Consider the following 21,933-nt stretch of genomic DNA (forward strand, 5'->3'; position numbering starts at 1 on the left):
CCCCCCCCAGCGCCCCCTATGGATCCCATAGGCGCCCACCTGGGCCCTCTTGAGGCTGAGGGACTCCTTGTCCTTGGCGGCCCGGTTCTCGGCGGCGCAGGCCTGCAGCTCCCGCAGCCGGGCCTGGACGTGCTCCCCCTGCGCCCGCAGGTCCTCGGCCAACTGCGCCGCCTCCACCGCCTGTTGGGGGGGGGGGGGGGGACGCGGGGAGGGTCACCGGGGTCCCCAAGGACCCCCCAAGTCCCATAGGGTCGGGTCATGTAGGGTTGGGGCCCGTAGGGTCGGGTTCTGTAGGGTTGGGGCCCATAGGGTCGGGTTCTGTAGGGTTGGGTCCCCTTGTGATGGGCAACCAGGTCCTGTAGGGTTGGGTCCCATAGGGTTGGGGCCCCTCATGATGGCCACCCCCATCCCCTAGGTCCTATAGGGTTGGGTTCCTTCATGATGGCCACCCATGACCCCTAGATCCTATAGGGTTGGGGCCCATAGGGTTGGGTCCTGTAGGGTTGGGGCCTGTAGGGTTGGGGCCTGTAGGATCGGGTCCCTTGTCTTGGGTCCCGTAGGGTTGGGTCCTGTAGGGTTGGGGCCCATAGGGTCGGGTCCTGTAGGGTTGGGGCCTGTAGGGTTGGGTCTCCTCATGATGGGCAACCAGGTCCCATAGGGTCGGGTCCCCTTGTTTTGGGTCCCATAGGGTCGGGTCCTGTAGGGTTGGGGCCCATAGGGTTGGGTCCCTTGTCTTGGGTCCTGTAGGGTTGGGGCCCATAGGGTCAGGTCCTGTAGGGTTGGGCCCCATAGGGTTGGGTCCTGTAGGGTTGGGGCCCATAGGGTCGGGTCCTGTAGGGTTGGGGCCCATAGGGTTGGGGCCCGTAGGGTTGGGTCCTGTAGGGTTGGGTCCTGTAGGGTCGGGTCTCCTCATGATGGCCACCCCCATCCCCTAGATCCTATAGGGTTGGGTTCCTCCATGATGACCACCCATGTCCCCTAGATCCTATAGGGTTGGGGCCCATAGGGTTGGGGCCTGTAGGGTTGGGGCCTGTAGGGTCGGGTCCCTTGTCTTGGGTCCCATAGGGTTGGGTCCTGTAGGGTTGGGGCCCATAGCGTTGGGTCCCTTGTCTTGGGTCCTGTAGGGTTGGGTCCTGTAGGGTTGGGTCCCATAGGGTCGGGGCCCATAGGGTCGGGTCCTGTAGGGTTGGGTCTCCTCATGATGGGCAACCAGGTCCCATAGGGTCGGGTCCCCTTGTTTTGGGTCCCATAGGGTCGGGTCCTGTAGGGTTGGGGCCCATAGGGTCGGGTCCCTTGTCTTGGGTCCCGTAGGGTTGGGTCCTGGAGGGTTGGGCCCCATAGGTTCAGGTCATGTAGGGTTGGGGCCCGTAGGGTCGGGTCCTGTAGGGTTGGGGCCCATAGGGTTGGGTCCCGCAGGGTTGGGTCCTGGAGGGTTGGGTCCCCTTGTCTTGGGTCCCCTTGTGATGGGCAACCAGGTCCTGTAGGGTTGGGTCCCATAGGGTCGGGTCCCCTCATGATGCCCACCCCCATCCCCTACATCCCATAGGGTTGGTCCTATAGGGTTGGGTCCCCTCGTGATGCCCACCCCCATCCCCTAGATCCTATAGGGTTGGGTCCCATAGGGTTGGTCCCATAGGGTTGGGTCCCATAGGGTTGGGTACAATAGGGTTGGGTCTTCTTGTGATGCCCACCCCCATCCCCTCCATCCCATAGGGTTGGTCCTATAGGGTCGGGTCCCCTCGTGATGCCCACCCCCATCCCCTACATCCTATAGGGTTGGTCCCATAGGGTTGGGTCCCCTCGTGATGGCCACCCATGACCCCTAAATCCTATAGGGTTGGGTTCCTTGGTGATGGCCACCCATGACCCTTGGGTCTTATAGGGTTGGGTCCCCTCATGATGCCCACCCCCATCCCCTACATCCTATAGGGTTGGTCCCATAGGGTTGGGTCCTATAGGGTTGGGTCCCCTCATGATGCCCACCCCCATCCCCTAGATCCTATAGGGTTGGGTCCCATAGGGTTGGGTCCCCTCATGATGCCCACCCCCATCCCCTACACCCTATAGGGTCGGGTCCCATAGGGTTGGGTCCCATAGGGTTGGGTCCCCTCATGACGCCCACCCCCATCCCCTACATCCCATAGGGTCGGGTCCCATAGGGTCGGGTCCCACAGGGTCGGTTCCCCTCACGACGCCCACCCACGCCCCTCAACTCCCTTTGAGCCGCCGTCCCCGTCCCCGCCCCGCACCCTTGGGTGCCCCCCCCCCCACCCCCACCCAAAGGTGCTCGCCTTCCTCTTGTTGAGCTCCAGGGCCTGGGAGCGCAGCGCCAGCTCCTTCTCCACCGAGGCCAGGCTGCCCTGCAGCACCCGCTCCTTCTCCTCCAGCTTCTGCACCACCAGCAGCTGCGCGTCCACCTGGGGGGGGGATGGGGTGACGCCGAGGGTGGGCACCCGCGACACCCCGGGGTGGGGGTGGGGGGTCAGGAGCCGTGGGTGGGATCCGTCACGGGGAGGTGGGCGAGGGTCTGCAGGGCATCGGGCACTTGGGGGTTCTCGACCCCAATTTTGGGGTCTCCGTCGTCTTGGGCACTTGGGTGGGCTCCACCTTGGACCCTTGGGTGGCCTCAAGCCAAGGATTTGGGGTCTCCGTCATCTTGGACCCTTGGGTGGCCTCACCCCAAATTTTTGGGTCTCCACGACCTTGGACCCTTGGGTGGCCTCACCCCAAATTTTTGGGTCTCCATCACCTCAGACCCTTGGGTGTCCTCCACCTTGGACCCTTGGGTGGCCTCACCCCAAATTTTTGGGTCTCCACCACCTTGGACACTTGGGTCTCCATCATCTTGGACCCTTGGGTGTCCTCATCCCAAATTTTTGAGTCTCCACCACCTCGGACCCTTGGGTCTCCTCTATCTTGGACCCTTGGGTGTCCTCAACCCAAACATCTGGGTCTCCATCACCTCAGACCCTTGGGTGTCCTCCACCTTGGACCCTTGGGTGTCCTCACCCCAAATTTTTGGGTCTCCACCACCTAAGACCCTTGGGTCTCCGCAACCTTGGACCCTTGGGTGTCCACCACCTTGAACCCTTGGGTGTCCTCAACCCAAATTTTTGGGTCTCCATCACCTCAGACTCTTGGGTCTCCACCACCTTGGACCCTTGGGTGTCCTCAACCCAAATATCTGGGTCTCCATCACCTTGGACCCTTGGGTGTCCTCATCCCAAATTTTTGGGTCTCCATCACCTCAGACCCTTGGGTCTCCACCACCTCGGACCCTTGGGTCTCCATCATCTTGGACCCTTGGGTGTCCTCAACCCAAATATCTGGGTCTCCATGACCTTGGACCCTTGGGTGTCCTCCACCTTGGACCCTTGGGTGTCCTCAACCCAAACGTCTGGGTCTCCATCATCTTGGGCACTTGGGGGTTCTCGACCCCAATTTTGGGGTCTCCGTCGTCTTGGGCACTTGGGTGGGCTCCACCTTGGACCCTTGGGTGGCCTCAAGCCAAGGATTTGGGGTCTCCGTCATCTTGGACCCTTGGGTGGCCTCACCCCAAATTTTTGGGTCTCCACGACCTTGGACCCTTGGGTGGCCTCACCCCAAATTTTTGGGTCTCCATCACCTCAGACCCTTGGGTGTCCTCCACCTTGGACCCTTGGGTGGCCTCACCCCAAATTTTTGGGTCTCCACCACCTTGGACACTTGGGTCTCCATCATCTTGGACCCTTGGGTGTCCTCATCCCAAATTTTTGAGTCTCCACCACCTCGGACCCTTGGGTCTCCTCTATCTTGGACCCTTGGGTGTCCTCAACCCAAACATCTGGGTCTCCATCACCTCAGACCCTTGGGTGTCCTCCACCTTGGACCCTTGGGTGTCCTCACCCCAAATTTTTGGGTCTCCACCACCTAAGACCCTTGGGTCTCCGCAACCTTGGACCCTTGGGTGTCCACCACCTTGAACCCTTGGGTGTCCTCAACCCAAATTTTTGGGTCTCCATCACCTCAGACTCTTGGGTCTCCACCACCTTGGACCCTTGGGTGTCCTCAACCCAAATATCTGGGTCTCCATCACCTTGGACCCTTGGGTGTCCTCATCCCAAATTTTTGGGTCTCCATCACCTCAGACCCTTGGGTCTCCACCACCTCGGACCCTTGGGTCTCCATCATCTTGGACCCTTGGGTGTCCTCAACCCAAATATCTGGGTCTCCATGACCTTGGACCCTTGGGTGTCCTCCACCTTGGACCCTTGGGTGTCCTCAACCCAAACGTCTGGGTCTCCATCATCTTGGGCACTTGGGGGTTCTCGACCCCAATTTTGGGGTCTCCGTCGTCTTGGGCACTTGGGTGGGCTCAACGTTGGACCCTTGGGTGGCCTCAAGCCAAGGATTTGGGGTCTCCGTCATCTTGGACCCTTGGGTGGCCTCACCCCAAATTTTTGGGTCTCTACGACCTTGAGGACCCTTGGGTGTCCTCAACCCAAATTTTTGGGTCTCCACCACCTCGGACACTTGGGTCTCCACCACCTTGGACCCTTGGGTGTCCACCACCTCGGACCATTGGGCGTCCTCATCCCAAATTTTTGGGTCTCCATCATCTTGGACCCTTGGGTGTCCTCAACCCAAGGATTGGGGTCTCCACCACCTTGGACCCTTGGGTGGCGTCAACCCCAACATCTGGGTCTCCACCACCTTGGACTCTTGGGTGTCCCCAACCCAAACTTTTGGGATCCCACCACCTTGAACCCTTGGGTGTCCTCAACCCAAATACCAGATTCTCCACCACCTTGGACCCTTGGGTGTCCTCAACCCAAATTTTTGGGTCCCCACCCCCCCCCCTCCTCGTTCTACCTGCGCCTTGAGGGCCAGGACCTGCTCGGCCAGCTCGTCCTTCTCCTCGCGCAGCAGCTTGTGGATCTGGTTGGCCTTGATGCGCTCCGACATCAGCTTGAAGTTGGCGTCGTCCTTCTCGCGCAGCTGCTGCAGCAGCCGCAGGTTCTGCTCCTGCATGTCCTCGAAGGCCTGGCCCGTCACGTCCATCTCCGACAGCAGCGCCTCCTCCTCCTGCCCCGTGACGTCATCAAAAAAGGGCGGTGACGTCATCGGAAAAGCCCCGTGACGTCATCGGCAAAGCCCAACGGGGTCAACGGGCGAAGGGCGCGCCATCGCCGCCGCTCCCCGGCCCCGACGGCGCGCGCCGTGAACCGGGCGGGGGACGCCGTAACTGCTCTTATGACGTCATAACCGGTCTTATGATGTCATAACCGGTCTTATGACGTCATAACTGGTCTTATGACGTCGTAACTGGTCTTATGATGTCATAGCGAGGCCGGTGACGTCACCGAAGGCGCCCGTGAAAATATAGGGCGGGCCCCTGATGTCATCGGCCCCGCCCGCCGGGCCCTGTTGGAACGCCCTGCCCTCCTGCCCCCCTAAGGTCCCGCCCCCTTCCGAAAGGGCTCCACCCCTTTTATCTGTAAGCCCCGCCCTCTCCCCTAAGCCCCGCCCATCACTCTTAGCCCCGCCCATCAGTTTTAGCCCCGCCCACCCCATCCGTGCCCTCCCTTGTAGCAGCACCCACCCCATACCCCCACCATCCTTTAAGCCCCGCCCACCCCGTGACCACACCCACCCATACAAGCCCCACCCACTATTTAAGCCCCGCCCTCCCGTTTTAGCCACGCCCATCCCTTTTAGCCCTGCCCACCCCATCTATACCCACTCCTCCACCATCGCCCACCCTACAACCCCCCTTCAGCCCCACCCACTCCAAGCCCCGCCCACTCGTGGCCCCTTCCACCCATTAGCCCCGCGCATCCATTTAGGCCCCTCCCACCCCCGTTAAGCCCCGCCCACTCCCTTTAAGCCCCTCCCACCCCTGCACCATCACCTAGCCCAATGCATCCTGTCACCCCACCCACCCTCTCAAGCCCCGCCCACCAGTGACCACACCCACTCATTAACCTGCCCACCCATTTAGGCCACTCCCACTCCCTTCAAGCCCTGCCCACTCCCCTTAAGCCCCACCCACCCCCTTTAAGCCCCGCCCACCCCTCCACCATCGCCCACCCTCTAGCCCAACCCATCCCATATCCCCAACCCCTCCTCCAAGTCCCGCCCAGCTGTGACCACACCCACTCATTAGCCCCGCCCATCCATTTAGGCCACGCCCACTCCCTTTAAGCCCCGCCCATCCCCATTAAGCCCCGCCCACTCCTCCACCATCACCCACCCTCTAGCCCACCCCACCACCCCACCCACCCCCTCAAGCCCCTCCCACCTTTGACCACGCCCACCCCAAGCCCCGCCCACACCCCCTCAAGCCCCGCCCACTCCCCTTAAGCCCCACCCATCCCCCATTAAGCCCCGCCCACCCCTCCACCACCACCCCCTACCCCAACCCACCACCCCACCCACCCCCTCCAGCCCCTCCCACCTTCGACCACGCCCACCCCAAGCCCCGCCCACACCCCCCTAAGCCCCGCCCACCCCCCTTAAGCCCCACCCATCCCCATTAAGCCCCGCCCACCCCTCCACCATCACCTCCCCTCTACCCCACCCCACCCCGCCACCCCCTCAAGCCCCTCCCACCTTGGACCACGCCCACCCCAAGCCCCGCCCACGCCCCCCTAAGCCCCGCCCACCCCCCTGAAGCCCCGCCCACCTGCTTGGTGGCCGCCAGCTTGCGCTGGAGGTGCTCGATCTGCTCCTCGGCCTGGCGCAGGCGCCGCAGCGCCTCCTCGTCCGCCAGCTTCTTGCTCTCGCGCCGCTCCCTCTCCTCCAGCTCCCTCGCCCTCCCCCGCAGCTCCTCGGCCTAATTAGCATCTCGTTAAGGCCTCCCGATGGCTAATTAGCCCCTCGTCAAGCGCCCGGCCTCACCTCGGCCTTGCTCTTCCTCTCGGCCGCCATCAGCTGCACCTTGTCGCGCTGCTCCTTGGGCGCCGATTTGTACATGTCCAGGAGCAGTTTCATCTCCTTCTGGCTCTCCTGCGCCTTCCTGCTCATTTGCATATCGTTAGCATACGGTTAGGGTCGTTTGCATGTCGTTTGCATAGTCAATGTTGTGGTAGGGATATGGAAAGTGCGGCAAAACTGGCCCCGGTAATGCCGAACTGGCACCAAAATGCCCCAAATTGACATCAAAATTACCCAAACTGACACCAAAATCCCTCAAACTGACACCAAAATCACCCAAACTGACACCAAAACCCCCAAAACTGACACCAAAATCCCCCAAAACTCCCATCAAAACCCCCAAAACTCCCATCAAAACCTCCCAAAATGATACCAAAATCCCCCAAACTGACACCAAAATCCCCAAAACCCCAGTAACGACCCCATAACCCCCCAAAAAAAACAAATAACCCCCAAATTGCCCCCCCAAACCCCAATAACCCCCCCATAACCCCCCAAAACCTCAATAGTACCCCAAATTGCCCCCATAACCCCCCCAAATCCCCCCAACCCCCCCCAAAAAAAAACAAATACCCCCCAAATCTCCCCCATAGCCCCCCCCAAAACCCCAATAACCCCCCCATAACCCCCCCAAAACCTCAATAATCCCCCAAATCCCCCCCAAATCCCCCCGCCATCCCCCCAAATCCCCCCAACCCCCCCAAAACTCCTCCAACCCCCCCAAAAAAAACCAAATACCCCCCCAAATCACCCCCCCAAACCCCAATAACCCCCCCATAACCCCCCCAAAAACCTCACTAATCCCCCAAATTGCCCCCATAACCCCCCCAAATCCCCCCCAAATCCCCTAAACCCCCCCCATAAAAACAAACAGCCCCCCAAATCTCCCCCCCAGCCCCCCCAAAACCCCAATAACCCCCCATAACCTCAATAATCCCCCAAATATCCCCCATTACTCCCCCAAATCCCCCCGCCACCCCCCCAAATCCCCCCAAATCCCCTCCAAATCCCCCAAACCCCCCCAAAAAAAACAAACACCCCCCCCAAATCGCCCCCCCAAACCCCAATAACCCCCCATAACCCCCCCAAAAACCTCAATAATCCCCCAAATTGCCCCCATAACCCCCCCAAATCCCCCCAACCCCCCCCAAAGAAACAAATACCCCCCCAAATCTCCCCCCCAGCCCCCCCAAACCCCCAATAACCCCCCCATAACCCCCCCAAAAACCTCAATAATCCCCCAAATTGCCCCCATAACCCCCCAAATCCCCCCACCAACCCCCCAAATCCCCCCCAAATCCCCTAAACCCCCCCCATAGAAACAAACAGCCCCCCAAATCTCCCCCCCAGCCCCCCCAAAACCCCAATAACCCCCCCCATAACCCCCCCCCAACCTCAATAATGCCCCAAATTGCCCCCATAACCCCCCCAAATCCCCCCACCATCCCCCCAACCCCCCCAAAAAAACAAATTCTCCCCCAAATCGCCCCCCCAAACCCCAATAACCCCCCCATAACCCCCCCAAAACCTCAATAATGCCCCAAATTGCCCCCCATAACCCCCCCAAATCCCCCCCAAAAAACCAAATACCCCCCTAAATCTCCCCCCCAGCCCCCCCAAAACCCCAATAACCCCCCATAACCCCCCCAAAAACCTCAATAATCCCCCAAATTGCCCCCCCAATCCCCCTGCCATCCCCCCAAATCCCCCCGAAACCCCAATAACGACCCCCTAAATCCCCCCCAAATCCCCCCAACCCCCCCCCAAATCTCCCCCCCAGCCCCCCCAAAACCCCAATAACCCCCCCATAACCCCCCCAAAACCTCAATAATCCCCCAAATACCGCCCCAAATCCCCTCGCCATCCCCCCAAAACCCCAATAACGACCCCCTAAATCCCCCCCAAATCCCCCCCAACCCCCCCAAACCCCCAATAACCCCCCCAAATCCCCCCGCCACGCCCCAAATCCCCCCCATATCCCCCCCAAACCCCAATAAGGCCCCCTCAACCCCCCCCAAATCTCACCCAAACCCCCCCAAACCTCCCCCAAACCCCCCCGAATCCCCCCCAACCCCCCCAAATTTCGCCCCCCCCCCTCACTTGAGCTCCCCCCGCAGCTGCTTGAGCACCTCGGAGTCCTTCTTCTTGGGCTCGTCGGGGGGGCCCTTGGGGCGCTCCCTCTCCCTCTCCCTCCCCCGCTCCCTCTCGGGACCCCCCCGGGACCCCCCCGGGCGGGGGAGGGGGGCGGGGGGAGGGGGCTCCTTGAGGCGGGGAGGGGGAGGGGGCTGCGGAGGGGGAGGGGCGGGGGCGGGGGTGGGGGCGGGGGGCTCCTCCTCCTCCCGCCGGGGCGGGGGGGGCGCCTCGACGGGGGCGGGGGGCGTGGCCGCCGGGGGCCCCTCCCGCTTGGGTTCCGGGGGGGCGGGGCCTGGAGGGGCCCCGCCTTCTTCTTCTTTGACGGGGGCGGGGCCTGGGGGGGCTCCGCCCCCGCCGGGCGGGGGCTCCTCCGATGGGGCGGAGGGGGCGGAGGTGGAGGAGGAGGAGGAGGGGGGAGGGGGAGGGGGCGGGGCGGGGCCCGAGGGGGGCGGGGCGCCGCTGGCTTGGAGGCGGAGCTGGGGGGGAGAGGGGAGGAGTCAGGGGGAGCCACGCCCACAAAGCTGGGGCGTAGCCCTTTTAAGAAGCAGCGGTGGGGCCCACCTCGCTCCCTGTGGCAGAGCCCTTTTAAGACCCCCCCCCCCCACCCCCCTCAGGGTCTATTTTGAGAAACTCCGCCCACTTCTTAAAGGGGCGGCCCCTAAATTTTAAGTGGGCCCACCCCAGCAACAAGCAGCATTGCCCTTTTAAGGCCCCACCCATTCCCAAAGCCCCTCCCCCTTAAAGCAGGCCCCTCCCACCCCCACCCCTTCAATGGGGCCCACCCACCCTCCTGTGGCATTGCCCTTTTAAGCCCCACCCACTTTGCAAAAACCTGGCCCCACCCCCTCCTTTTTAAAGGGGCAACGCCCTCCATCCACCACCCAACAGGGTGGGGCCCACCGATGCTGCTTTAAGGCCCCGCCCCCTTCCACCAGCCCCTCCCAGGTGTTGACCACACCCCCCAGCCCCACCCTTCCCCCTTAAAGGGGCAACGCTCTCTGTCCCCCAACTGATAGGGTGGGGCCCACCAATGCTGCTTGAAGGCCCTGCCCCCTTCCATCAGCCACCCAATCCCCTCCCAGGCGCTGGCCACACCCCCAGCCCCACCCTTCCCCCTTAAAGGGGCAATGCTCTCCTTCCACCAACCATGGAATGGGGCCCACCAACGCTCCTTGAAGGCCCCACCCCCTTCCCCCAGCCCCTCCCAGGCGCTGGCCACACCCCCTAGCCCCACCCTTCCCCCTTAAAGGGGCAACGCCGCGATTCAACCAAAGTGGCCGTGACGGGGTGACGCCTTGCCCCGAGCCCCACCCACGCCGCCCCCGCCCAATTTAGGCCCCTCCCCTCGAGGCCCCGCCCTCTCGAGGCCCCGCCCACCTTGTTGATCTCGGCCTGCACCTCCCGCAGCTTGCGCTTGTAGCGCTGCACGTCGCCCTTCAGCTGGTGGTTGTGGTTCTGCAGGCTGCTGATCAGGTGCCGCATCTCCCGGTTGATGGGGCCTGGGGGGGGATGGACGGACCCCAAAAAAGGTTTAGGGGGGGGTGGGGGGGACCCCACAAACCACCCCGACACCTCCCTCAAGTGTTGGGTGGGGTCAGAGAGAGGAGATGAAGAGGGGGCAGAGGGTCTTGGGGTGTTCCCATAGGTGGTGGGACCATGGAGGGGGTGGAGGACCAACCCAAAGAAGCTTCCAACCCCATATTGGCGTTGGGTTGGGTCATAAAGAGGAAATTAGGAGGGACCAGAGTGTGTTGGGGTGTTCCCATGGAGGAATGAAGACGATGGGTTCATGGAGAGGGTGGAGAACCAACCCAAAGAGGTCTCCAACCTCCATATTGGCGTTGGGTTGGGTCATAAAGAGGAAATTAAGAGGGATCAGAGCATCTCGGGGTGTTCCCATAAGTGGTGGGACCACGGAGGAGGTGGAAGACCAACCCCAAGAGGCCCCCAACCTCCATATTGGAGTTGGGTTGGGTCATAAAGAGGAAATTAAGAAGAACCAGAGGGTTTCAAGGTGTTCCCATAGGTGGTAGGACCATGGAGAAGATGGAAGACCAACCCCAAGAGGTCTCCAACCCCATGATGGCGTTGGGTTGGGTCATAAAGAGGAAATTGAGAGGAACCAGAGCATCTCAAGGTGTTCCCATAGGTGGTGGGACCATGTTGAGGGTGGAGGATCAACCCCAAGAGGTCTCCAACCCCACGTTGGCATTGAGTTGGGTCATAAAAAGGAAATTAAGAGGGACCAGAGCGTCTTGGGGTGTTCCCATGGAGAAATGGAGACAATGGGTCCATGGAGAGGGTGGCAGACCAACCCCAAGAGGTCTCCAACCTCCATATTGGAGTTGGGTTGGGTCATGAAGAGGAAATTAAGAAGAACCAGAGGGTTTCAAGGTGTTCCCATAAGTGGTGGGACCATGGAAAGATGGAAGACCAACCCCAAGAGGTCTCCGACCCCATGATGGCGTTGGGTTGGGTCATAAAGAGGAAATTGAGAGGAACCAGAGCATCTCAAGGTGTTCCCATAGGTGGTGGGACCATGTTGAGGGTGGAGGATCAACCCCAAGAGGTCTCCAACTCCACGTTGGCATTGAGTTGGGTCATAAAAAGGAAATTAAGAGGGACCAGAGCGTCTTGGGGTGTTCCCATGGAGAAATGGAGACAATGGGTCCATGGAGAGGGTGGCAGACCAACCCCAAGAGGTCTCCAACCTCCATATTGGAGTTGGGTTGGGTCATGAAGAGGAAATTAAGAAGAACCAGAGGGTTTCAAGGTGTTCCCATAAGTGGTGGGACCATGGAAAGATGGAAGACCAACCCCAAGAGGTCTCCAATCTCCATATTGGAGTTGGGTTGGGTCATAAAAAGGAAATTAAGAGGAACCAGAGCGTCTTGGGGTGTTCCCATAGGTGGTAGGACCACGAAGAAGGTGGAAGACCAACCCCAAGAGGCCCCCAACCTCCATGTTGGTGTTGGGTTGGGTCATAAAGAGGAAATTAAGAAGAACCAGAGGGTTTCAAGGTGTTCCCATAGGTGGTGGGACCACGGAGAAGGTCGAAGACCAACCCCAAGAGGTCCCCAACCCCTTGATGGAGTTGGGTTGGGTCATAAAGACGAAATTAAGAGGAACCAGAGCGTTTTGGGGTGTTCCCATAAGTGGTGGGACCACGAAGAAGGTCGAAGACCAACCCCAAGAGGCCCCCAACCCCATGGGGTCCCGGAGGGGAGCTGAGGAAGGACCCGAGGGGCTCACCCGCCTGCTCGTTGGCCGCCAGGTTCTGCTCGAACTCGATGCGCAGCATCTCGTACTCCTTGCGCACCTGGGCCAGCGTGTCCTCCAGCTGGATCACCTCCGTCCGCAGCCGCTTCTGCACCCCCAGCTCGTCGCTCTGCCAAGGGAGGAGGAGGAGGAGGAGGAGGAGGAAGGATGGGGAGGACACATGGGGGACGTGGAGGTCGAGGAGGACGTGGAGGATGAGGAGGACAAAAAAAATAGGATGGAGGGAAGGTGGAGGATGAGGAGGGATGAGGAAGGACGTGGAGGACACGTGGACATGGAGGACGTGGAGGTCATGGAGGACAAGGAGGATGAGGAGGGATGAGGAAGGACGTGGAAGACAAAGAGGATGTGGAGGATGAGGAGGACAGAAGATAGGGAGGATGGAGGGAAGGTGGAGGACACAGAGGGAAGAGGAGGACATAGAGGATGAGGAGGGATGAGGAGGGATGAGGAAGGACATGGAGGACACGTGGGGGACATGGAGGTCAAGGAAGACATAGGGATATGGAAGACAAGGAGGATGAGGAGGGATGAGGAAGGACGTGGAGGACACGTGGAGATGGAGGTCAAGGAGGACATGGGAATATGGAGGATGAGGAGGATGAGGAGGGACGGGAAAGGACACGGAGGACATGGAAATATGGAGGACGTGGAGGATGAGGAGGGGCGAGGAAGGACGTGGAGGTCAAGGAGGATGAGGAGGACACAGGAATATGGAGGACGAGGAGGATGAGGAGGGAGGAGGAAGGACGTGGAGGCCACGTGGACATGGAGGTCAAGGAGGACGTGGAGGATGAGGAGGACGTGGGAACATGGAGGACGAGGAGGATGAGGAGGGAGGAGGAAGGACACGGAGGTCAAGGAGGATGAGGAGGGACGATGAAGGACGTGGAGGCCACCAAAACCACCCCCACGTTCCCCATATGACACAGGCGGCCATCTTGGCTGGCCAACGGTCGGCCACCGCACCAACCCCCGCCCTCGAGGACGCCCCGAGGAGGCCGAAGGCCACCCGGGGCCGGCGCTGGGGACACATGGGGACACCGCGGGGACGCCCCCTCACCTCCATGTGCTCGATGTGGCGCAGGTGGCTGTTCTTGGTGGCCAGGAGCAGGGCGCGGGCCTCGTCCAGCTGCGTCTTCACCTGCAGGCTCTCGTGGTAGAGCAGCGAGAACTGCGACTGCAGCACCTTGTACTCCAGCGTCTCCTTCACCGCCTCCTCCGGCAGCGAGTGGAGGGCCACCTAGGGGCGGGGGGGGACACCCGGACGTGTCCCCAGGGTGTCCCCTCCTCCCCGCGTTCGCATCGCCGACCTTCACCACGTCCCCAACGTCTACGACGGCCCCAACGCGCCCAATCTTCATGGCGCGCCCTCCAAAATTCGCCATTTCCCCAAGATCTACGGCGTCCCCAACGTTCACATCGCCAACGTTGACCGTGTCCCCAACGGCCACCGGGACCCCGACGTTTGTGACCCAAAATTTAGGGCCCCGACACCCCAACGTTCATCATTTCCCCGATATTTATGATGTCCCCAACGTTGACGATGTCCCCAACGTTGACGTCCCCAACGTTGATGACCCCAACGTTGACGAACCCAACGTTGACGAACCCAACGATGACGATGTCCCCAACGTTGACGACCCCGACATTGACCCCAACGTTGACTCCCCAACGTTGATGACCCCAATGTTGACCCCCCCAACGTTGACGATGTCCCCAACGTTGACCATGACCCCAACGTTGACCATGACCCCAACGTTGACCATGACCCCAACGTTGACCCCAATGTTGACGATGACCCCAATATTTACGATGTCCCCAACGTTGACAACCCCAACGTTGACCCCCCAACGTTGACCATGACCCCAACGTAGACCATGACCCCAACGTTGACGACCCCAACGTTGACGATGTCCCCAACGTTGACAACCCCAACGTTGACGCCCCCAACATTGACACCAATGTTGATGACCCCAACACTGACCCCCCAATGTTGACCATGACCCCAATATTTACGATGTCCCCAACATTGAAAACCCAACGTTGACCCCAACGTTGATGGCCCCAACGTTGATGTCCCCCAACGTTGACCCCAACGTTGACGATGTCCCCAACGTTTCTGACGTCCCCAATATTTACGATGTCCCCAACGTTGACTCCCTAACGTTGATGACCCCAACTCTGACGTCCCCAACGTTGACCATGACCCCAACGTTGACCATGACCCCAACGTTGACCATGACCCCAACGTTGACCCCACTGTTGACGATGACCCCAATATTTACGATGTCCCCAACGCTGACAACCCCAACGTTGACCCCAACGTTGATGACCCCAACGTTGACCCCCCAACGTTGACCCCAACATTGACAATGTCCCCAACGTTGATGTCCCCAACGTTGACGATGTCCCCAACGTTTCTGACGTCCCCAACGTTGACGACCCCAATATTTACGATGTCCCCAACGTTGGCCTCAACGGTGACCCCCCAACGTTGACGACCCCAACGTTGACCCCAATATTTACGATGTCAACATTGACCCCAACGTTGACGATGACCCCGACGTTGACGACGTCCTCGATACCCTCCAACCCCTCCCACCTCCCCGCTATCCCACGTAACCCCAATGACCCCAACGCCCCCCCAATGACCCCAACGCCCCCCCAATGACCCCAACGCCCCCCCAAATGTCCCCAACGCCCCCCCGGGGTCACCTTGAGGCGCTCGTGGCCCCTGACGGCCTGCTGGAGCTCCTGCTGCAGCTTCTCCAGCTCGGCCATGCGGCTGTTGGCCAGCTCCTGGTTCCCCTCCAGCTCCGCGTTCAGCATCTCAAACTTGGGGGGGGGACACCCCAAAACCAAGGGGTCACCCCCCAAACACAACAGCCCCACCCCTAAAGGGGCCCCAAACCCGGCCCAGGGTCCCCCAAACCCCCTCGAGATACCCCAAAAGCTCTCCAAGGTACCCCAAGAGGTCCTCAGGGCCCCCCGAATTCACCCCAAACCCTTCAAAAGCCCCTCGGGGCACCCCAAAACCCCTCAAGATCCCCCCAAAACCCCCCAAGAGCCCCCCAAATCCCAACCAAGATCCCCCCAAATTCCCCCAACATCTTCAGGGTCCCCCAAAACCCCTCAAGATGCCCCCAAAACCCAACCAAGATCCCCCACGAGCTCCCCAGGGTCCCCCAAATCCACCCCAAACCCTCCAAAAGCTCCTCGGGACCCCCCAAAACCCCTCAAGATCCCCCCAAAACCCCCCAAGAGCCCCCCAAATCCCCCCAACATCTTCAGGGTCCCCCAAAACCCCTCAAGATCCCCCCAAAACCCCCCAAGAGCCCCTCGGGGTCCCCCAAAACCCCTCAAGATGCCCCCAAAACCCAACCAAGATCCCCCACGAGCTCCCCAGGGTCCCCCAAATCCACCCCAAACCCTCCAAAAGCTCCTCGGGACCCCCCAAAACCCCTCCAGATCCCCCCAAAGCCCCCCAAGAGCCCCTCAGGTCCCCCCAAGAGCCCCTCAGGGTCCCCCAAAACCCCTCAAGATGCCCCCAAAACCCAACCAAGATCCCCCACGAGCTCCCCAGGGTCCCCCAAATCCACCCCAAACCCTCCAAAAGCTCCTCGGGGCCCCCCAAAACCCCTCAAGATCCCCCCCAAAACCCCCAAGATCCCCCCAAATCCCAACCAAGATCCCCCCAAATCCCCCCAACATCTTCAGGGTCCCCCAAAACCCCTCAAGATGCCCCCAAAACCCAACCAAGATCCCCCACGAGCTCCCCAGGGTCCCCCAAATCCACCCCAAACCCTCCAAAAGCTCCTCGGGGCCCCCCAAAACCCCCAAATTCCCCGTCCCCCCCTCACCTTCTGCATGCTGAGCGTGATCTGTCCCCCCTGGAAGCCCCCGGAGCTGCCGGAGCCGTAGGAGCCCGAGGTGAGCTGGGGGGGGGACAAGGGGACGTTGGGGACACCGGGGGGACGCTGGGGACCCCAAGTGACATCACAAGACCCAAGGGACCCCAAATGACGTCACAAGACCCCAGTGACCCCAAGGGACATGGGAGGACCTCAAGGAACACGACGCGACCCAAGTCCCGTAGAGCGACCCCAAGTGACATCATGAGACCCAAGTGACGTCACAAGACCCAAGTGACCCCAAGGGACATGGGGGGGACCTCAAGTGACATCAGAGGACCCAAGAGACCCCAAATGACGTCACAAGACCCAAATAACCCCAAGGGACATGGGAGAACCTCAAGGAACACGACGCGACCCAAGTCCCGTAGAGCGACCCCAAGTGACATCATGGGACCCAAGTGACGTCACAAGACCCAAGTGACCCCAAAAGGGACATGGGGGGGACCTCAGGTGACATCCCAAGACCCAAGGGACCCCAAATGACGTCACAAGACCCCAGTGACCCCAAGGGACATGGGGGGACCTCAAGGAACACGACGCGACCCAAGTCCCGTAGAGCGACCCCAAGTGACATCACGGAACCCAAGTGACCCCAAGTGACGTCACAAGACCCAAGTGACCCCAAAAGGGACATGAGGGGACCCCAAGTGACATCCCAAGACCCAAGGGACCCCAAATGACGTCACAAGACCCCAGTGACCCCAAGGGACATGGGGGGACCTCAAGGAACACGACGCGACCCAAGTCCCGTAGAGCGACCCCAAGTGACGTCACGGAACCCAAGTGACCCCAAGTGACGTCACAAGACCCCAGTGACCCCAAAAGGGACGCGGGGGGGTCCCCGAGGGGGGGGTCACCTGCTCGAGGGCCTCGGCCAGGTGCCGGTCCAGCCGCCCCTCGCGCTTGCGGAGCTTGGCGCTGTCCCACTGCAGCCCCTCCACCGTGGTGCCCATCTCCAGCACCTTGGTCTCGGCCGACGTCGCCTTGTCCTGCAGCTCCGCCAGCTGGGGGGCGGGGCCAAGACGGCGGTGACGTCACCGCGCCAAGAGGTGACGTCACCGCGCCGGGAGGTGACGTCATCCCGTCAAGAGGTGACGTCAACCCGTCAAGAGGTGACGTCGTCCCATGGGGACATTGGTGACATCATCCCATGGGGACGTTGATGACGTCATCCCATTGGGAGGTTGATGACGTCATCCCATGGGGACATTGGTGACGTCATCCCATTGGGAGATTGATGACGTCATCCCATGGGGACATTGGTGACGTCATCCCATTGGGAGATTGATGACGTCATCCCATGGGGACGTCAGTTGGGTCAACCCATGGGGACATTGATGACGTCATCCCATGGGGACATTGATGACGTCATCCCATGGGGACGTTGATGACGTCATCCCATGGGGACGTTGATGACGTCATCCCATTGGGAGATGACGTCATCCCATGGGGACATTGGTGACGTCATCCCATTGGGAGATTGATGACGTCATCCCATGGGGACGTCCGTTGGGTCAACCCATGGGGACATTGATGACGTCATCCCATGGGGACATTGATGACGTCATCCCATTGGAAGATGACGTCAACCCATGGGGATGTTGATGACGTCATTCCATTGGAAGATGACGTCATCCCATGGGGACACTGGTGACGTCACCCCATTGGGAGATTGATGATGTCATCCCATGAGAATGTTGATGACGTCATCCCATTGGGAGATGACGTCACCCCACTGGGACGTTGGTGACGTCATCCCGTTGGGACGCGTCACAGTCCCAGTCCTCTCCCAGTGCCCCCCCAGTTGCTCCCAGTGCCTCCCAGTTGTTCCCAGTCCCCTCCCAGTGTCTCCTAATTCCCTCCCAGTGCCCCCAGTTCCCTCCCAGTGCCCTCCAGCTCCCTCCCAGCTGTTCCTACCACCTCATAACCTGCTCCTAGCGCCTCCCAATGCCCCCCCAGTTGCTCCCAGTCCCCTCCCAGTTGTTCCCAGTGCTTCATAACCCACTCCCAGTGCCCTCCAGTTGCTCCCAGTGCTCCCCAGTTCCCTCCCAGTGCCCTCCAGCTCCCTCCCAGCTGTTCCTAGCGCCTCGTAACCTGCTCCTAGCGCCTCCCAGTGCCTCCCCAGTTGCTCCCAGTCCCCTCCCAATTGCTCCCAGTACCTCCCAGTTCTTCCCAGTCCCCTCCCAGTGCCCCCCAGTGTCTCCCAACTCCCTCCCAGTGCCCCCCAGTTCCCTCCCAGCGCCCTCCAGCTCCCTCCCAGCTGTTCCTTGCGCCTCGTACTCTGCTCCTAGCGCCTCCCAGTGCCTCCCCAGTTGCTCCCAGTCCCCCCCCAGTTGTTCCCAGTGCCTCCCAGTTCTTCCCAGTCCCCTCCCAGTGCCCCCCAGTGTCTCCCAACTCCCTCCCAGTGCCCCCCAGTTCCCTCCCAGCGCCCTCCAGCTCCCTCCCAGCTGTTCCTAGCGCCTCGTAACCTGCTCCTAGCGCCTCCCAGTGCCTCCCCAGTTGCTCCCAGTCCCCTCCCAATTGCTCCCAGTACCTCCCAGTTCTTCCCAGTCCCCTCCCAGTGCCCCCCAGTGTCTCCCAACTCCCTCCCAGTGCCCCCCAGTTCCCTCCCAGCGCCCTCCAGCTCCCTCCCAGCTGTTCCTAGCACCTCGTACTCTGCTCCTAGCGCCTCCCAGTGCCTCCCCAGTTGCTCCCAGTCCCCCCCCAGTTGTTCCCAGTGCCTCCCAGTTCTTCCCAGTCCCCTCCCAGTGCCCCCCAGTGTCTCCCAACTCCCTCCCAGTGCCCCCCAGTTCCCTCCCAGCGCCCTCCAGCTCCCTCCCAGCTGTTCCTAGTGCCTCGTACTCTGCTCCTAGCGCCTCCCAGTGCCCCCCCAGTTGCTCCCAGTCCCCTCCCAGTTGCTCCCAGTACCTCCCAGTTCTTCCCAGTCCCCTCCCAGTGCCCCCCAGTGTCTCCTAATTCCCTCCCAGTGCCCACCAGTCCCCTCCCAGCGCCCTCCAGTTCCCTCCCAGCTGTTCCTAGCGCCTCGTACTCTGCTCCTAGCGCCTCCCAGTGCCTCCCCAGTTGCTCCCAGTCCCCCCCCAGTTGTTCCCAGTGCCTCCCAGTTCTTCCCAGTCCCCTCCCAGTGCCCCCCAGTGTCTCCCAACTCCCTCCCAGTGCCCCCCAGTTCCCTCCCAGCGCCCTCCAGCTCCCTCCCAGCTGTTCCTAGTGCCTCGTACTCTGCTCCTAGCGCCTCCCAGTGCCCCCCCAGTTGCTCCCAGTCCCCTCCCAGTTGTTCCCAGTCCCCTCCCAGTGCCCCCCAGTGTCTCCTAATTCCCTCCCAGTGCCCACCAGTCCCCTCCCAGCGCCCTCCAGTTCCCTCCCAGCTGTTCCTAGCGCCTCGTAACCTGCTCCTAGCGCCTCCCAGTGCCCCCCCAGTGCCTCCCAGTGCCTCCCAGTTTGCCCAGTACCTCCAGCGAGACGCGGTGGTGCTTCTCCTGCAGCTGCAGCACCAGGTCCTGCAGGCGCCGGTGCTCCCGGAGCAGCTCCCGCAGCAGCGCCCGGCCCGGCTCCCCCAGCTCCGCTGCGGGACGGCGCCGTTGGGGGACCCCAAAACCCCCCCAAATCACCCCAAAACCCACCAGGGACACCCCCAGATCCTAAGGGACACCCCCAATTCCTAACTGACCCCCCCCCAGAGCCCCCAAATCCCCTGATTCCCTCCTGGGATCACCCTAAATCCCCCCCAAAACTCCCCAAACTCCCCCCAGGACCCCCTAAATCCTCCCCAAGACCCCCTAAATCCCCCTTAAAGCCCCCCAGGGACCCCCCTCAAATCCTAAATTACCCCCCCAAGGCCCCCAAATCCTTCCAGGACTCCCCCAGCAGCCCCCCCCAGGCCCCCCAAATCCCCTGATTCCCTCCTGGGACCACCCTGAATCCCCCCTAACCCCCCCCAAAGCCCCCCATATCCCCCCCAACTCCCCCTAAATCCCCCTAAACTCACCTGAAATCCCCCTAAACTCCCCCAAATCCCCCCCGAAACCCCCTCAGGGACCCCCTAAACCCCCCCCAGGGACCCCCCCAATTCCTAACTGACCCCCGCAGAGCCCCCAAATCCCCGGATTCCCTCCTGGGACCACCCTGAATCCCCCCCAAGCCCCCCTATATCCCCCCCAACTCCCCCTAAATCCCCCTAAACTCACCTGAAATCCCCCTAAACCCCCCCAAAATCCCCTGAAATCCCCCTTAAAGCCCCCCAAGGACCCCCCCCAAATCCTAACTGACCCCCCCAGAGCCCCCAAATCCCCTGATTCCCTCCTGGGACCACCCTGAATCCCCCCTAAACCCCCCTCAACTCCCCCTAAGCCCCCTTAGGACCCCCCAAACCCCCCCTAGGACCCCCCAACCTTCCCCAAAATGCCCCGAAATGACCCCAAATCCCCCCCAAACCCCCTCAGGACCCCCCCAAACCCCCCCAGGACCCCCCCCCGGGCTCACTCCTGGCTGCCAGCCGTGCCCCCAGCTCCTGGGTCCTTCGGTGTGCCCCCGTCAGCCCCTCCACATCCCCCGAAACCCCCCCAGGACCCCCCAAAACCCCCCCAAATCCCCCCCAAACCCCCTCAGGGACCCCCTAAACCCCCCCCAGGGACCCCCCCAATTCCTAACTGACCCCCCCAGAGCCCCCAAATCCCCTGATTCCCTCCTGGGACCACCCTGAATCCCCCCCAAACCCCCCTAAAGCCCCCCATATCCCCCCCAATTCCCCCTAAATCCCCCTAAACTCACCTGAAATCCCCCTAAACTCCCCCAAAATCCCCCAAATCCCCCTTAAAGCCCCCCAGGGACCCCCCCAATTCCTACCTGACCCCCCCAGAGCCCCCAAATCCCCTGATTCCCTCCTGGGACCACCCTGAATCCCCCCCAAACCCCCCCAAAGCCTCCCATATCCTCCCCAACTCCCCCTAAATCCCCCTAAATCCCCCGAAATCCCCCCCAAATCCCCCCCAAACCCCCTCAGGACCCCCCCAAACCCCCCCAGGACCCCCCCCCGGGCTCACCCCTGGCTGCCAGCCGTGCCCCCAGCTCCTGGGTCCTTCGGTGGGCCCCCGCCAGCCCCTCCACATCCCCCAAAACCCCCCCAGGACCCCCCAAAACCCCCCCAAAATCCCCCAAATCCCCCTTAAAGCCCCCCAGGGACCCCCCCAATTCCTAACTGACCCCCCCAGCCCCCCCAAATCCCCTGATTCCCTCCTGGGACCACCCTGAATCACCCCTAAACCCCCCTCAACTCCCCCTAGAACCCCCCAAACCCCACCTAGGACCCCCCAGCCTTCCCCAAAAGGCCCCGAAATGACCCCAAATCCCCTCAGGACCCCCCCAGGACCCCCCCCCGGGCTCACCCCTGGCTGCCAGCCGTGCCCCCAGCTCCTGGGTCCTTCGGTGGGCCCCCGCCAGCCCCTCCACATCCCCCGAAACCCCCCCAGGACCCCCCAAAACCCCCCCAAATCCCCCCCAAACCCCCTCAGGGACCCCCTAAACCCCCCCAGGGACCCCCCCAATTCCTGAGCAGCCCCCCCAGAGCCCCCAAATCCCCGGATTCCCTCCTGGGACCACCCTGAATCCCCCCCAAACCCCCCTAAAGCCCCCCATATCCCCCCCAATTCCCCCTAAATCCCCCTAAACTCACCTGAAATCCCCCTAAACTCCCCCA

At 61.7% G+C, this 21,933-nt stretch overlaps 1 protein-coding gene across 1 annotated transcript in view; it reads right to left on the reverse strand.

Moving 5' to 3' along the window:
• Nucleotides 1-21,933, reverse strand: part of RNF40 (ring finger protein 40) — a gene marked incomplete at its 5' end in the record, with an annotated part of 30,031 nt that overhangs the window by 3,443 nt on the left and 4,655 nt on the right. The window contains 13 exons of the mRNA XM_082781538.1: nucleotides 40-180; nucleotides 2,292-2,417; nucleotides 4,852-5,064; nucleotides 6,665-6,814; nucleotides 6,880-6,997; nucleotides 9,016-9,524; nucleotides 10,426-10,547; nucleotides 12,301-12,436; nucleotides 13,391-13,570; nucleotides 15,046-15,165; nucleotides 16,191-16,265; nucleotides 17,102-17,248; nucleotides 19,691-19,803. Coding sequence (XP_082637664.1) covers nucleotides 40-180; nucleotides 2,292-2,417; nucleotides 4,852-5,064; nucleotides 6,665-6,814; nucleotides 6,880-6,997; nucleotides 9,016-9,524; nucleotides 10,426-10,547; nucleotides 12,301-12,436; nucleotides 13,391-13,570; nucleotides 15,046-15,165; nucleotides 16,191-16,265; nucleotides 17,102-17,248; nucleotides 19,691-19,803 — 2,150 coding nt within the window. The remainder of the gene's footprint in view (nucleotides 1-39; nucleotides 181-2,291; nucleotides 2,418-4,851; nucleotides 5,065-6,664; nucleotides 6,815-6,879; nucleotides 6,998-9,015; nucleotides 9,525-10,425; nucleotides 10,548-12,300; nucleotides 12,437-13,390; nucleotides 13,571-15,045; nucleotides 15,166-16,190; nucleotides 16,266-17,101; nucleotides 17,249-19,690; nucleotides 19,804-21,933) is intronic.

Source organism: Aythya marila (genome assembly GCF_965140915.1).
Source record: "Aythya marila genome assembly, chromosome: 31".
Classification (NCBI taxonomy): Eukaryota; Metazoa; Chordata; class Aves; order Anseriformes; family Anatidae; genus Aythya; species Aythya marila.